The sequence below is a fragment of the Pantherophis guttatus genome, chromosome 2 (assembly GCF_059756535.1).
Source record: "Pantherophis guttatus breed Tessera chromosome 2, ASM5975653v1, whole genome shotgun sequence".
Classification (NCBI taxonomy): domain Eukaryota; kingdom Metazoa; phylum Chordata; class Lepidosauria; order Squamata; family Colubridae; genus Pantherophis; species Pantherophis guttatus.
In genome coordinates this window covers 134,812,550-134,829,790 of record NC_142064.1, presented here as the reverse complement: position 1 = coordinate 134,829,790, position 17,241 = coordinate 134,812,550, and the positions used below count along the sequence as shown (strand labels likewise).

The following is a 17,241-nucleotide window of genomic DNA, read 5'->3' as shown; positions in this document are numbered from 1 at the left end:
AGTTGATGTCACCAACAATGAAGCAGTATGCTTAGTGACAGGTTGTCTCAAACCTACACCAATTGATAAAATATATCCTTTTGCTGGCATTGCCCCACCAAAGACCAGGAGAGAAGTAGCAACAGATGCTGAGAGAACTAAGCAAGAGAATGGTTCTTGACATCCTCTGAACTGACATACTGTATGCTCCTAACCCGCTGACTCAGTTCTAGGAACAGCTTTATGGCAAGAACAAACATTCTTGAGGGTACACAAGAACAAAATTGAATTAAAAGATGGAGGAAGGAGACCATCGAGCAAGGAATAACATTAAAGGAGGATATGGCTGAAGGATCTGACCTCCCTTATACTACTTGGAGGGCCCTGAATGGGTTGAGAGTTGGAGTGCCTAAGTGTAATATGCTCAAGTGGAGGCCCTTAGCAGATAACAACACATTATGTGAATGTGGAGAGACACAGAGCCTGGCCCATCTGCTAGTATATCAGCTACTACCTGAAACATGTGCCGATGGTGACTTATTTTTGGCCAAAAGTACATCAAGAAGGTGGCTTCATTCTGGCAGTTTAAAGTTTGATCGAGACACGGAAGGAGGAGGAAGAGGAGGAGGAGGAGGAGGAAGGAGAAGGAGAAGGAGAAGGAGAAGGAGAAGGAGAAGGAGAAGGAGAAGGAGAAGGAGAAGGAGAAGGATACTCCAGGCACTAGCACTGAATTTCAATAGCCTCACTTGGCTAGCCTGGGATCGAAAGATACAGTTGTATATCATCTCCATATTGATGATATGAAAACGAGTAGCAGAGTCCTGGGGAGTGACCTACCCCCACCCCCACCCCTCAGCACCGGAAACAATTTGCAAAGAAAGGAAGAAACCACTACAATTTGATGCCCCCAAATCCCAACCGTTCCCAATCCAGCAGTTCCGTCCGTGGATCATGGGCAGCTTCAAGAATAGTCTCATTTCTGGCTATTGGCTCATCTTCTTCCCCGCACGATGAGCTTGCTCTGCCTCTCTGTCTACTGTCTTTTGCATTGCATTTCCGAGCAAACCACTTTAATGTGGTTTAATGCCATATTCCTTCCTGCTCCCATTTTGTTGCATTATTGATGCAACCCTGCATTTCAGAAAAATCAATGGAAAACTGGGATGGCAGCAATAAAGAGAGGGCTGGCCCAGGAACCCCTGTAGCTCCTCCTAGTTCAAGGTTTTCAACGACGACAAACAAACAAACAAAAAAAATTAGATGTTTTCCCTACATGAATCCAAGTCATTGGGCAAGGCCAGCTCTGTTTGGACCAGGCAGCTCACAAGGCAGGCAGAATGCAAATATAATCAAATCTGTATGAGCTGGCCTGGATCCTCCGGTCAGAGGCTGCTCTGAATGGGAAGGGACCATTTTCTCTGCCTGGCAGACTCAGCCTTAGGGAGAAGTGCAAGTTATCTCCAGCAAATTCTTGGTAAGTGTGGGCATGGTTTATGGGGTGGTTGAAGCTGTGCTTAGGAGGAAGGTGGGAAAGAGTGGGAGGAGATGGAGAACCCTCCATAAGGGATGGGTATCAAGCTAAGCTGATGGAAGTTGTTTTTCCCAGAACAGCCTCAGGAGAAAAATCAGATTGACGAAAGAAGTGGCAAGGTTTCCTGAAAATGCAAGCACTTAACTAGCAGTGCAGTCTTACGGGTATTTGAGCCCCACGGAAAGTTGCAGCCTTAAGAATGCTCAAAGGGAGCTTATTTAAGGCAACCCACTGAACTGTGTGAATTGAATTACAATATATTTCTTTAAGCAAATTAAGCCTCCAAGATAGGTGTGGGCTGGTTGCGGCCATTGCCTCAAATAGGATCCACCTTGCACCTTAAATGTCCTCTGTTTGTTGGGATGTCATTTCTTACAAGACTGAAACTGGGAAATGAAGTCAGGGTCAGAGACAGAATTTGGGCTTGGCTATCTTCAGTTCCATGTGGTTGTGTGAACACATGTCTGATATGAATTGAGCTTTAGCATCCAATAAGTGATATTTTTGTCGACAGCTTCTAAGGTCGGTTAGTGGTTCTTTGAAATTTCCTTGGACAGCTCTGTATTTATGTATTTAATCACTTTATGTGGCTGCCCATCTCATAAATGTGACTCTGAGCAGCTGACAACACCTTAAAACTAAAAAATATTAGCAAAGGATAAAAATCTACCATGGACACCAAGGAAAACACCAATCAACACAAACATTCTAATAGACCAGTGGGTCTCAACCTTCCTAATGCCGTGACCCTTTAATACAGTTCCTCATGTTGTGGTGACCCCCAACCATAAAATTATTCCTAAAACCATTGAAAATATGTGTTTTCCGATGGTCTTAGGCAACCCCTGTGAAAGGGTTGTTCGACCCCCAAAGGGGTCCCGACCCACAAGTTGAGAACCACTGTAATAGACCGTCTAACTTCCCCAGCCCCAGGCCCTGGAGCACATCCAGGTCTTCAATGGTTTTGAAAAGACCAAGGGGATCAGGGCCAATCCGATCTTAGGGGTTTTGGGGGCTTCAGAGGACTGGCCCTGGAATAAAGTCTAAATGTACCAAGAGGGACTGGGTATACTCAATCCAATCAAATGCATTCTTACTACAAGTTTTACATGTTGCAGATTGCAAAATATTGGAACAAAAGCTAGGGGATAGAAAACAAGGGAAAGGGTATGGAGCAGAGAAAATCTACTTGAAGAGCAATCTTCAATATTTGGTAGAGAGGCTACAACCAAGCCTGCTAAACCTTCGGTTCAGGGCAAAACAATGAGATCAGACTTTTGCTTTGAAAAAAGCAAATGGAAGATATGAAGAAGCCAGATTAATCAACGTGATTACAATGAATGCCCAGCCCATTCTCAGGCATTTGTTTTGATAGCAGAAAGCTTTTCGAATTTGACTGACCGCAATGATTCTGCTTTTTGTTACTTTAGAGCTGACAAAGCTCCTTCCAGGATATTAAAAGCTGTAGCAGGTCTAAAATATGCACCGATGGCTTCAGACTTTATACCAGTTTGATGACCGTATCTTCATCTCCCAAGGCTGCTCATTCTCCCTTGGGCATCCTTAACTTTTGCTGTGCCAACATCTGAATTGCAATTCCCCAGAGGACTATGTCAGAGCTAAATTAGACGATACTGTCCCATATGCACAATTTTACACCGCCCTCTTTTCTCTCTCTCAATTTTAATCAGCCCATGTTAATTGAAGGTTATGGAAGAAGAAGGAACTGTCTTATATTGTATATCAAAATATTGATCTCCCCAGTCCAACAATATTTGATGAGTTTGACATTGGTTCCCCAGAATTTTCCAAGTGTTCTAAACCACACTTGGAATGCATGGATTGTTCCTAGAATATTCTGTATCAAAAGCCGGTATTCCACCACCGAGCAATGCCCATTCCATCTCTAGCGTTCTCCATATCTTTCCAGTGTTGCCTCAAAGGACTTGCATGAGTGACATCACCGATCCTTCAGAAAGTATTGTGTTGAGGATTCCTTCAAGAGCAATGCAAATGAGTCATTAATGCAAGCAATAAACTGTTTCAGAGAGCTATCTACATCGGGCCCGATGAAATGCCTGTTTTAGATGGGGTTGGCTGTGTGTAGGGGATGTTTTATTGAATTTATTATTTTTTGTTTACTTTTAAATCTTACTTGTGGGTTGTGGGAGAACGGCATGGAAAAGCTTGATTAGAATTTGTTGCACAACACAGAACAAAGGTCCTTGGTACTCTCTGAGCTTGATGGTTTTCTTGCAGACATTTCATTCCCCAAATTAGGTATCATCATCATCATCATCATCATCATCATTATTATTATTATTATTAGTTCAATTTATATGCCGCCCTTCTCCGGAGACTCAGGGCGGCTTACAATGCGTTAAGCAGGAGCCTTCATACTTTTGTATATACCTGCCAGGGGTGGGTTCTAAATTTTTTTACTACCGGTTCTGTGGGCGTGGCTTATTTTGTGGGTGTGGCTTGGAGGTCATGTGACTAGGTGGGCATGGCTAGCTGGTCAGAGTCATTTCTGGAAGGTCCTCGCACTTACGACCAGTCCTCGCACTTACAACCCGACTCTTTTGTTTGCTTTTAACACTGATCAGCTGTAGGACGGTCCTTTGAAGCCCCGCGGCAAAAGTTTAAATAGTTTTTTTCCCTCTAGTCATCAGCTGGGACTCAGGAGGCAGCAATAGATTGGGGGTGGGACCAAATAAAAGGTAAGAATAATGTGGGTGGGGGGGTGGGAGGGCGGGGGGGAGAACCGGTTCGGTGACATCATATCGTCACCACTACCGGCTCGGCCGAACCAGACTGAACCGGGAGGAACCCACCTCTGATACCTGCTTAGTAGGGCTTTCGGGCCCCCCCAAGCAGTGTTCTTTTTTATACAAAGTCAGCTTATTGCCCCCACAATCCGGGTCCTCATTTTATCTACCTCGAAAGGATGGAAGGCTGAGTCAACCTTGAGCCTGGTGAGATTTGAACTTTGCAGTAATTGCAGGCAACTGGTGCTATTTAACAGCACTTTAGTCTGCTGCGCCACCAAGGCTCTTGTCATCAGTGCTCCAAAGATGTTACTTAGTTTGGGGAATGAAACATCTGCAAGAAATGCAATCAAGCTCAGAGAGCATCAAGGGACCTCGCAGTTCAGTCCCGAGTTACAAATAATACCTTCTAGAGATCCATATGTTACATTTTGTGATGATATATATTGTATAAAATGAGAGAAATGTGTCCCCAACCCCCAAGATGGGAGATAACACAGGTAGTTTAGCACTGATGATGTTACCTGGCTTGGCTAGTGAAATATCTGCAAGAAAACAACCAAGCTCAGAGAGCACCAAGGACCCCTCATTTCAACCGTGAGCTACAAATATTCTCCTTTATCGATAACACAGAATAGGAGTGGGCAACCTATGTCCCGCCATGCTGAACCACAGTTCCCAGCATTCCTCACCACTGGTTATGCTAGTTGAGGATGTTGCAAGCTGTAGTTCGGCAACATTGAGAAAATCATAGAGTGAAGCATACAATCAGAGTAGTAAATCATCATGACAAAGTAGATGAGTAGATAAAACCAATAACTATGAAAAGCCAGATGGTATGCCAGAGCAAGTGAAACAGAAGGAATAATTGGCATCTTGGGGGGAAAAAATCAGCATTGGTTCAAGTCATATCTTTGGGAGAGAGTTAATTCCACAAGCAGTGCACTGACGAAAGGAAGGATTGCTTTCTTCCTTAAGCACTTAAGTAGCTTGTAGTATTGTAACAGATTAGTACAAAGCAGATTACCTTTGCCTGGAGAAAATATCTAAAGCTATTAAGGACATAGTACATAAACACCTTTGCCATTACACCCCTCTGGAAATTTTATGAATATTTTGAGATGAGAGGTTATCCCAGTGATGGCTAACCTTTTTCTCGTCGTATGCCAAAAGCGTGCATGCACTGCACGTGATAGTGTGCATGCGTGCCACACCCATAATGCAATTCGCCCCCTGCTCATGCGCGCACGACCCCCCTGCCCCCCGTTTTGGGCCTAATAGGCCTCCTGGGCTCAAAAAAGGGTCATGGGGGGCGGGGGGGTGCCGCACCCTCCCACGCCCTGTTTTGGGCCTAGTAGGCCTTCCTGCAGCCTCCTAGGCCCAAAAAATGGGCCGCAGGAGGGGCACACCACCCCCTCCTGCTCCCCCTGCGCATGCACACATGACCCCCTGTCCATGCGCACGCGTCTTCCACATGCACCCCCTCGGCATCCCGAAAATCAGCTGGCCAGCGGGAGGTGTGCACGCATTAGCGGTGGAGCTGAGTTGGGTGATGGCTCACATCAGTGGTGGGTTGCTCCTGGTTCGCACCGGTTCGCAAGAACCGGTGGTAAAAACTTTTAATAGTTCGGAGAACCGGTAATAAGATTGGCTGGCCACGCTCCTGAACCGGTTCCCGACCCAGTCACCGGTCGCTTACCCCGCCCACCATCATTGCCCACATGCAGCCTTGGGACTCCGCCCTTTGCCAGCCAGGAGCGCTGCCTCCAGTCGCTCCCGTCCACCTGGCTGCCTACCTGCCTCATCACCGCCACCATGAGGAAAGGCCCCAAAGTTCCGCTGCCTGGGATCGATGTGGGCTGCCACAGGGAGGAGCCAGGTATGGCTGGCTGGACGCTGCCCAGAGCTGAGCTCGAGGATGGCAGGAGGAGGAATGTTGCCTCTTAGCCGGCTCGACCGAGGGATAAGGCATCCGCCCCAGACACATGGGAGCAGAGTAGAAGGCGAAACTTGCCCCAGAGGCCACCATCCCCTGGGCGCGTGGGGCCCAGCATCCCCACAACCTTCCTAGTGCCCTGGGTCTACCTGCAAGGGCCGTTGTGCGGAACCCACGGGGCAAAGACGGCGAGTTTTCCACAGGGGCGTCCTGGGCTCTGACCGGATCAGAGAGCCAGCAGAGGGTGAGAGATGCGCACCACATTTCCTCTGCGGGACCGGGCCAAGTTTGAAAAAGTTCCCCACTGGCACCGGATGGGCTCCAGTAGCTGCAGTGGTGGCAATGGCGTCCGGGCAGATCCAACAGGTAAGAGCGCAGGAGGCGCCGCACAGGTGCACCTTTGCAAAGCGGCCTCATGGCCGGCGCCTCCTTTCTCCACCTGGGGCTGCTGCCTACACCGCCAGGGAACCGGCGGAGGGAGTAGGGAGGGTAGGCGCGGGGGGGGGTATCCTATCCAACTGGGCTTTTGCAAAACCAGGCGCGAGTTGGGGATTCCGATGCTCCACGCATGTTTTGTGTGGCTCGCGGGGAGAGGGGGGTGGGTGGGAATCCGAGCCTGTGGATTGGCTTGTTTGGGGTGGGGGGCCAGGATCTCCGATGACTGAGACTTCCAAGGAATGCCCCTGGCTTTGCAGCGGAGGGGTCTTTAAACTTATCTGCATTCCTTTTCTTTGCAAAGATCCGCCCCCCCAAAAAAAGGATGGGTTGCCCAAACCTCCGAGGAGGTTGTAGGGAAAAAAAAAATCCCTTTGAAAGCTTTTGGTGATCCCAGCAGATTTGCCTGCTTGGCAGAAGCTTCTAAAAGCATTGTTTTCTGCAACCTCTTAAGGTTGTAGAAAAAATGCTTTTAAAAGTAAAAGTTAAAAAATAAAAGTTGGCCACGCCCACCCAGTCACATTACCCCCAAGCCACGCCCACAAAATAAGCCATGCCCACAGAACCGGTAGTAAAAAAAAATTAGAACCCACCCCTGGCTCACATGCCCGCAGAAAGGGCTCCACGTGCCAGCTGTGGCCCACGTGCCATAGGTTCACCATCACAGAGTTATCTTAGATGGAATACACATTACCAAAACACCAGATTTGTTTGCTGGATACCACTCGGCCCTTCTCTCAGAACATCCTACAGAGCCCCCAGTTATGTTATTGTAATTAACAGGGAGCAAGGACATCTGATGCAAGACCTAAATGGAGTTACTATATGATTCTTTGTCATTTATAGAATCTGAAATTCGTCTGCGTACATGTGAAATGCTTTCTGGACAGAATTCAATAACTAGTGTTGGGCAACTTTACTGCTTCCAAAGTTATTCCAGCTATCAATGATTCTGGAGAAAACTCTTGAGCAGTCGAGAACTTGATAATATGACAGGAACTTAGCTGGATTGCCAGTGACTTGTTCTTTCAACTTCTAGAGCCCCCAGTTGAGTTTCCACAAAGGTCTAACAGCAGTTTACGGTGACATGGATGAGGATGGGACTCATGGGATCTGGATACTTTTGCAGCATTTGACAGAGCTCAGCATTAGCCAATGTGTCTGCTAAATATTGTATGTGTGTATCTCTCAAATTGGATTGAGAGAAGGAGGCTGGAGGCCTTTCTCTGCTATGACTTTTAAACTGAATGTTCTGGGATGATTCTTCTGAAGCAAGGAAATGTTAGTTATGAATAGAAAACTCATTGATTTTGCAGGACTGACCCACAAACAGGAAGGAGAGTGCAGCGTCCTTCCTGAGTGTCTTTCCTTCAAAACCCCTTATGGGTGGTGCTGACCCATTCGGATGCCATCATTTCTATGAAGTGTGTCTTCAGGAGGAAGTTTGCTCTTCACTTTGCTCCATAAGAGAGTTGCTTTAGAAAGTCAATAGCTTTTCCCTAATCTTTGCATAGGAGACTCTCTGCTTCCAGAGTGTGAAAGGCCTCACCAGATTCCTCAAGTCTGAACCTTAGCCAAGAGAGGAAAGGCTGGACGATTCTTTCCAGAGTCAAGGCCAAGGCCCTGCCTTTTTCTCTGGAACTCCAGCTGGTCCAGATTAATCAGTTTCATCCCTGGGGAATGTCTATAGCTATAGATTCTCAACTTGACTTTCTTGGGGGTCCCCCCCCCCTTTGACAATGTTTCATTTGTCATCCAAGTTCAGAACTGAAGAAGCTTCTTAGATGAGAAGCAAATTGTTTTCAAAGAAAAAAACCAGGAGTTTTCCCCCTGGATATGTAGAAGCATTGCTAAGATGTTTTATGGAGCATAACAGGAGTCTGCTGGACTCCTCTTAAACTCCCACCACCGGGCTTCAATGAACTGGGGAGAAGAAGGCAGAAGTAGGAAAGATGCCTTTATGGCTTTGCCAGTGGAGTCCACTTCGATCTCCCAAAATGCTTCACTTGGCTTTGGTGTGTCTCTTTCTCCAGGCTACATTCAGGAGAAAAGTTGTGCTGTGCCCATTGCAAGAAGAATAGAGATTTGTGTACTGTAAATATTTGCACCACTTCCAGTGCTCTGCATGCATGACTAGAAAGACCCACTTATAACAAGAAGCAAAAAAAAAAAAGTGTGTGTATGTGTGTATTAGAAAGAATTGGCAGTGGTGCACACACTTGCTGCAATTTAATTCCTCCATCACAGAAACTAATACTGTCTATTTTATAGACAGGGGAAGGGCAGGGTAGACGTGCTTAAGGCACCCTGTAAGTGCTCCATAAAACATCTTAGCAATGCTTCTACATATCCGGGGGGGGGGGGGGACAGGATGGGATGGGACGGGGGGGACAAGAGCTTTGGAATTCTATTCAGATCAACTCCTGGCAGCAAAGAGTCAGCTCAGAAAAGCTACTTCATCTGAATCTATATGCAGTTCACCTTTCCTGAAGCTCAGAGAGACAGAGAGACGTCCATATTATTATTATTATTTATTCAATTTATATACCGCCCTTCTCCTATTGGAGTCAGGGCGGTGGACAGCCAAGGATAAAAAACATACCAATACAAAATTTAAAATCAATTAAAAGAATTATACAGCTTTGGCCCACAGTTTAAAACAATCCAATTAAAACCCAATTTACACTTAAAAGCTAAGAAGCTAAAAAGGGCTCACCCCCAAGCCACGGATGATCTCACCCAGTGGCTTCACATAAATGTTGAACAGAAGGGGCGAGAGGACCGACCCTTGCGGCACCCCACAAACGATGTGCCTCGGGGTCGACCTCTGCCCCCCTGCCAACACTGACTGCGACCGGTCAGAGAGATAGGAGGAGAACCACCGCAAAACGGTGCCCTCCACTCCCAACCCCTCCAACCGGTGCAGCAAGATACCATGGTCGATGGTATCAAAAGCCACTGAGAGATCTAACAGGACCAGGATAGAGAAGCAACCCCTATCCCGAGCCCTCCAGAGATCATCCACCAATGCGACCAATGCCGTTTCCGTGCTTCCAGGTACCCAGGAAGCTGTCACGCCACCACACTCTCAACAACCTTCGCCAGGAAGGGAAGGTTGGAGACCGGATGATAGTTAGCCAAAATCGCCGGGTCCAGAGCAGGCTTCTTGAGGAGGGGCCTCACCACCGCCTCCTTCAAGGCGGACGGCAAGACACCCTCCCTCAACGAAGCATTGATAATCCCCTGGAGCCAGCCTCGCGTAACCTCCCGGGAGGCCAGCACCAACCAGGAGGGACACGGGTCCAGTAAACATGTGGTCGTGTTCAACCGCCCCAGTATCCTGTCCACGTCCTCGGGAGCAACAGGATCGAACTCATCCCAAATGACATTCTCAAGACCGGCACCCATCATCCCACCTGTACTTACCCAGTCAGAGACCAGGCCTTCCCGAATCTGAGTGATTTTATCGTGCAGATACTGAACAAAATCCTCAGCACGACCCTGCAAGGGATCCTCCCGCGCTCCCAGGTGGAGGAGGGAGCGGGTCACCCTAAACAGGGCGGCCGGGCGGTTATCTGCCGATGCAATAAGAGCAGCAAAATAATCACATTTTGCCGCTTTTATCGCCACTAGGTAGGTCTTAATATAAGATCTTACCAGTGTTCGGTCGGATTCGGAGCGACTAGATCTCCAACTGCTCTCTAGGCGTCTTTTCTGGTGCTTCATCCCCCTCAGCTCCTCGGAGAACCAAGGGGCCAGGCAGACTTGGCGACAGGTCAGAGGCCGCAAAGGCATGACTCGGTCCAAAGCGTCAGCAGCCGTCCTATCCCAGGTGGCCACCAGCTCCTCAGCCGAGCCTTGGAGTCCTTGGTACTCTCTGAGTTTGGTGAGCTTTTTTTTTTTTTTAGATATTTAATGTTCAAACTAGGTAACATCATCAGTGCTCCAATGATCTTACTTAGTTTGCTAATGAAACATCTACAAGAAAACTATCAAGATCAGAGAACATCAAGGACAGTGGTGGGTTGCCCCTGGTTCGGGCCAGTTATATAGAACCAGTAGTAAAACCAGTGAGAGGCTCCGCCCACTGACCCTGACATCATCAAAACGCTTCTGCGCATGTGCAGAAGAGCGTGCGTGTGCGTGAGCAAAGCAAGCACACGTGTGCGGCCCCGTTGCGAACCGGTAGTAAAGGTAAGTAGAACCCACCCCTGATCAAGGACCACTCATTTCAACCCTGACCTATAAATATTATCCTCTAGAGGTCCATATGTTACATTAAGGGAAGATATACAATATATAAAAATAGAAAAATGTCCTGCCCCCTCCCCCCAGAAATGGGAGGTGGAAATCATGTGAAACATCAGATACCAGAGATTGACATAATGTAATATCCGTATCTCTGTTCTGAGAGTTTGATGGAAGCTAGACCATTCCAATAGACTCTATACCAGGGGTGAAATCCAACAGGTTCTCACAGGTTCTGGAGAACCGGTAGCGGAAATTTTGAGCAGTTTGGAGAACTGGCAAATATCACTTCTGGCTGGCCCCAGAGTGGGATGAGAATGGGGATTTTGCAATATCCTTCCCCTGCCATGCCCACCAAAACACACCCACCAAGCCACACCACGTCCAGCAAGCCATGCCCACAGGACCGGTAGTAAAAAAAATGGATTTCACCCCTGCTCTATACTGCAGCGGTCCCCAACCTGTGGGCTGTGAAGGGTTTGCAACCAGGCCGCAGAAATGACTGGGTATCCTCACTTATGCAAACAGTGTGCGAGCATGTGTGTGTTCCATTTAAGTAAGTAGCAGGTGCTTGTGAACGTTGCTTGTGCAAAAGGAGCTGCATATGTGTGCACTTGCCGGCCGCTCACACAGAACCATCTCCTCTCCCCCTGGCCCCCTACCAGTCGGCAAAGCCGGAAACATTGGGGAATTCTGTTATTCTGTATATCCTTTTCTGCAACCCTGTTAAGCTGAGAGCTCCTAAAACAAATGCACTGTAAATGGAGAGGTGGCAACCCTTTGGAGCTTGCTGGATCAAAAATTAAGTTAACGCTCAACTTGACTCTGCTATCTTGTGAACTCTTCCCACTCTGTGAACAATAGAGAAACAATTCATTTATTCTTTAAAAATATAGAATCTTTATTTTATATCGTGTATGGTGTTATGTATTATATAAAAAAATGTCAAATAATTAAAAAAAAATGAAATAGAAGTAAAACTAATTTTTGGAAGGTCCAGATGCTGCATAGAGCATACCCCATTTTCACGCAACTCCAAGTCTCTGAAAATTGCACAATTACAGGGCACGCTTTTGAGAATAGTTCAGTGGTGGGTTGCCCCCGGTTCGGACCGGTTCTATAGAACCGGTAGTAAAACCGGTGGGAGGCTCTGCCCACCGACCCCAATGTCATCAGGAAGCTTCTGCGCATGCGCATGCGTGGCCCCGTTGCAAACCAGTAGTAAAGGTAAGTAGAATCAGTGGTGGGTTGCCCCCAGTTCGGACCGGTTCGCAAGAACCGGTAGTAAAACCAGTGGAAGGCTCCGCCCACTGACCCAGCTGTCATCAAAGTTGATCTGCACATGCGCAGAAGAGAGCATGAGTGTGCGGGCACGATGCAAACCGGTAGTAAAGGTAAGTAGAACCCACCCCTGAGTAGAACCCACCCCTGGAATAGTTGTTGGGTGTCAGTGAATGCTGGCATGCCATCCAAACATCATGGTGTGTCACCTATGACATGCATGTCATAGGTTCGCCATTACGGTGTATAGTCATCTCAACTGCAATGGTAGAGGCAGTTTGGTGTAATGGTTAAGACATTTTTCTAGAAACCAGGAACCCTGAGTTCTAGTCCTATCTTAGACATGAAGATGACCCTGGATCAGTCACTATGTCTCAGCCCTAAGAAGGAGGGCAAATCACTTTTCTATTCTCCCCACTCCCACTAAAATGTCCTTAGCGTCACCAGGAACCCTGCTTCTCTCAAGAGTGCCTTGCTTATTATCCACCTAAAGTGTAAGTGGAAAGCCCACAAGACTGTAAAAAAAAAATTCTCTTTGTCCCTTGTGAGAATTTAGGAGTCTCTTTTGAGAGCCGGTTAGACACAGGTAGAGGAGGAAATTCATTTCATTTGGATTTCAATTTGCCCTCTTGAACCATCATGCAGACTCCAGAATGCACTCGTTCACATGCTGAAATCCCCATCGTTCAGAATTCACTAGGGCCAATTCCAACTTTAAAAAAAGGCATGTCACACTGTAGGTTTATTTTAATAAGGGAATGAAAGGGCATCCCAAATTGTATTTATATTAAGGAAATTTTCCTTGCAAAATGTTGACACGCAAGGAGAACTATGTATATTTCGGATGCATGTTTTCCTGGTTGCAAACGGAATTGAAGTTGGGAAGATGAATTTAACGGTGGGCAAAAGAGGAACCAGATAAAATTGAAACAGGCTGATATGCTGATTCCTTCTTTGAACCCGTTCTCCTACACTATGCTTGACATATGCACCCTGTATGCCTGGTACCATACAGCCAGGGTGAGAAAGCTTTGTATTTTCTTCCCATTGTTATTGGACTCCAAGTTCCATCAGCTCCAGCCAGTTTGTCAAGGTTGGTGGAGAAAAAAGCCAACAATAGTTAAAAACCTAGAGATCCTCTAAAACTGCCATAGAGGACAACTAGTCTCTCTGCATCATCATTTGCGTGCACATACACATATTATCTTTAACACAGAGATGTGAAAATCCAAAGTTACACATCTCCATATTAGCATCATGCAGGATGTCCCATGCCTGACTCAACTTGACCCTTTGAACTCAGCTTCTCAGCCATGCCGTAGGGGAATGGAATGTTGAATGGGACACATCGGCTTGTGTATGTATCAGAGAGAATGTCTGGGCTTAAATGATCAAATGGGTCGAACCCTTTTCCAAAGCATCAAAAGACAAGACAAGAAACAATGGATGGAAACTAACCAAGGAGAGAAGCAACTTAGAACTAAGGAGAAATTTCCTAACGGTGAGAGCAATCAACCAGTAGAACAGCTTGCCTTCAGAAGTTATGGGTGCTTCATCATTGGAGGGTGTCAACCATTTTTCTGAAATGGTATAGGGCCGTGATGGCGAACCTATGGCACGGGTGCCACAGGTGGCACGCGGAGCCATATCTGTGGGCACGTGAGCGATGCCCTAGCTCAGCTCTAGCACGCATGTGCGCACTGGCCAGCTGATTTTTGGGCCTTCCAGGCCCACTGGAAGTCAGGAAATGGGCCATTTCCGGCTTCCAGAGGGCCTCTGGGGGGGTGGGGAAGGCTGTTTTCACCCTCCCCAGGCTCCAAGAAAGCCTCTGGAGTCTGGGGAGGGCAAATAATGGGCCTACCGGGCCTATTGGGCCCACCGCTAAGGGGGTCGCGTGCGCATGCGTGGGGGTGCAGGGTGTCATTGAATTTTGGGTGTGGGCACTCACGCACGCAACGCCCCCACGCTCCCCACGCTTTTGGCACGCAATGGCAAAAAGGTTAGCCATCACTGGTATAGGGTCTCCTGCTCGAGCAGGGGGTTGGACTAGAAGACCTCCACGGTCTCTTCAAACTATGTTATTCTATGAAATTCTATGATGCTGCCTCTTGGTTAGTCAAAATCTGGATCTCTCCGTAACCTAGCTAAAACACACACACAGCAAGAATGCCCCCTAGCGGTTTGCTGTCATACTAAATAATGGTCACTAATGAAATTATTACAAATCCAAAAAATAGCAATTTTCAGGCTTATTATAAAAAGCAACTACTGTCAAAAATTATTAATAATCATGATGACAGTTGTTATTATAAACCCATTATGCACTTCACAAACTATTATCTTGGGTCTGTCAGAACACAAACTGGAACTCAGGCGTTTAACAATGCAAAGTGACAGCTTTTGAATATTGCTCTCCAAGATGTGCTAGCCCTTATCTGCTTTGGAAAGCCGCAGTAGGCTGAACTACTTATTTATTGCTATTATTTATCTGCTGCCTTTGAATGACTGTAAGCGGCTTACAACAATACATTAAAAACATCCATAAAATCTAAAATGTTACAAATACATAATCATTTTTTTTTTTTTAAATGTTGCTTCCATAAAACTCATTCAGCAAAAGATCCATGGAACAGTAAACTCTTCAGTTGTTTTGTTTTGTTTTTAAATAATAAAAGGGTGGGAACTGACTGGCCTTCTAGGTGCAAGTTATTCCAACATGAGGGACTGGCACTGAAGACACATAGGCCTTAATCCACTAAACTCTCCAGGGTTGACTGCTTGAAGCATGTCCTCTAAGCCAAAAAGTACAGGATGGGGAACCTGGAGTGAAGACAGGCATTTGGGGACCACCGTGGTGGCACAGCGGTTAGAATGCAGTACTGCAAGCTTCTTCTGCTGACTGCCGGCTGCCTGCAATTCGATTCTCACTGGCTCAAGGTTGACTCAGCCTTCCATCCTTCCAAGGTGGGTAAAATGAGGACCCAGATTGCTGGGGGCAATATGCTAACTGTGTAAACTGCTTAGAGAGGGCTGTAAAGCCACAATGTAAAGCACTGTAGAAGTCTAGGTGCTAAGTGCTATAATGCTCATTCAAGGGATGACCTCTCTCAGTGGTTTAATGAGGATGCTAAAGAAGATGTCCTTGTTTTTGCTTGGCAGGTTGTGAATAGTCTAAAGACTGGAAGACAGCATGGCCCTGACCAGCGCCTTCAAGGCTGTAACCAATATGCCCGGACTGATCATCTGGAGAGTTGAGGTGGGATAAATGCAGCTCTTGCAACGTCCACTTGAAGGTTTCTTTCCTCTCCCAGATTCACTGTTGAATGTTGACCATTTCGTTCCATGTTGGGCCTTTTTAGAACCTGATGTCTAGGTAACATCCTGGCTAGATTGTAAAGGTGTTTGCCAATCATACGATTGCACTATATGGACTGGCTCATTCATCTGGAAGAAATTTGATGTGTCTGAGATTAAATCTGAGTGTTAAATGTACTTTCCCCCACCATCACTGTTTGATGAATAAAGTTTATGAAAATAGTAGACTCTAGAAGTTTAAAACCTCCAAAAAACAAATAAACCCCACCTTGCAAAATACTTATAAAATAGACACAAGGGTCTTGTAGTCAGCTTCTTTTAAAATTGAATGTAAAAGATTCGGGCGCTTATGTTTTGGGACAGAATTAGATGGCTTTTGCAGGCAAAGGATAACAGACAATTCAACCCCTCTCTCCCCAAATTAGAGAAGACCTGGTGAAATATTCATAGTGTAAGAACAAATATATCAGTCACTGACCTCTTTCCCTTGTTCCCACATGGCATTTTAGGGGGAAATGGAAAAAAAAAAGTAATGTTTTTCTACAGAGTGTCTACTTTTCTGCAACATCTGACTGTAGCCAGATCCAGAGAACTGACCTAATGCACCCATATTTGATTTTGGATTCAGAGTTTATCAGTCAGATAGTCCTCGACTCACAATAGTTCATTTAGTGACCATTCAAAATTACAATGGTATTAGGAAAAGTGTCTTTTAAGACTATTGCGCCATCCCTCTGGTCAAACGATCAAAATTCAGACGCTTGGCAACTGACTCATATTTATGATGGTTGCAGTGTCCCGGGGGCATGTGATCACTTTTTGCAAACTAAGCCAGATTCCCTTAATAACCATGTTACTAACTGAACAACTGCAGTGATTCACTTAATAAATGTGGCAAGAAAGGTTGTAAAATGGGGCAGAACAACTTTCTCACTTAGCAAAAGGCATTTTGAGCTCAATTATGATTGTAAATTGAGGACTACTTGTACACTTCTGTACCAGATGGGATGGTAATAGCTTTGAAGTTGCTATTCTTGTTCTGTGTCATTGCACCGAAACCTTGGCAATTTATTGAAAATTCTCCAGATGTCTATCCGGAAACGCCATTCTACTTTCTGAGCGTTCCTTAAATAGATCATTAAAGCCAAAGTAAATAATAGAAATGGAAGTCTGGTACACACTTAATTACAGTAGAAGAAAGCTGCCCTGAATATACTTATTGGCTTCAGGAACGAGGGATGCTTGAGGGTTGGAGACATTGGGCCATGGTGGCGCAGTCATGCCGCAGTGGTTAGAATGCAGTATTGCAGGCTACTTCTGCTGACTGCCGATTGCCAGCAGTTTAGTAGTTCGAATCTCACCAGGCTCAAGGTTGACTCAGGCTTCCATCCTTCCGAGATGGGTAAAATGAGGACCCAGATTATTGGGGGCAATAGGCTGACTCTGTAAACCGCTTAGAGAGGGCTGTAAAGCACTATGAAGCGGTATATAAGTCTAATTGCTATTGCTATTGGGCAGAGACCCAATGGGTCAAGATCTTGACTGTAGCCATGGTTTTATTTGGGCACATCTTTTAATGGTATGTTCTTCTTTTCAGAAAATGGATCTAGTATTGGTGCCTCCCCAAACTCATGGCAACTTCTATGAAGGTGACTGCTATGTTCTCCTTTCAGTAAGTAACCTGAAAGTTGGCTATGATGCATTTCTGTACAATGTAACTTTTGCAGGGGGTGGGTGGGTGTTGTATC

The 17,241-nt window shown here is 46.2% G+C and overlaps 1 protein-coding gene across 1 annotated transcript in view; it reads left to right on the top strand.

Annotated features, from left to right (window-relative positions):
- The first annotated feature begins 1,390 nt into the window (after positions 1-1,390).
- The window catches only part of AVIL (advillin), a 52,275-nt gene continuing 36,424 nt past the window's right edge, over positions 1,391-17,241 (top strand). Inside the window, exons 1-3 of the mRNA XM_034413029.2 lie at positions 1,391-1,453; positions 15,338-15,434; positions 17,091-17,165. Of these exons, the coding sequence (XP_034268920.2) occupies positions 15,369-15,434; positions 17,091-17,165 (141 nt within the window). The 5' untranslated portion in view covers positions 1,391-1,453; positions 15,338-15,368. The remainder of the gene's footprint in view (positions 1,454-15,337; positions 15,435-17,090; positions 17,166-17,241) is intronic.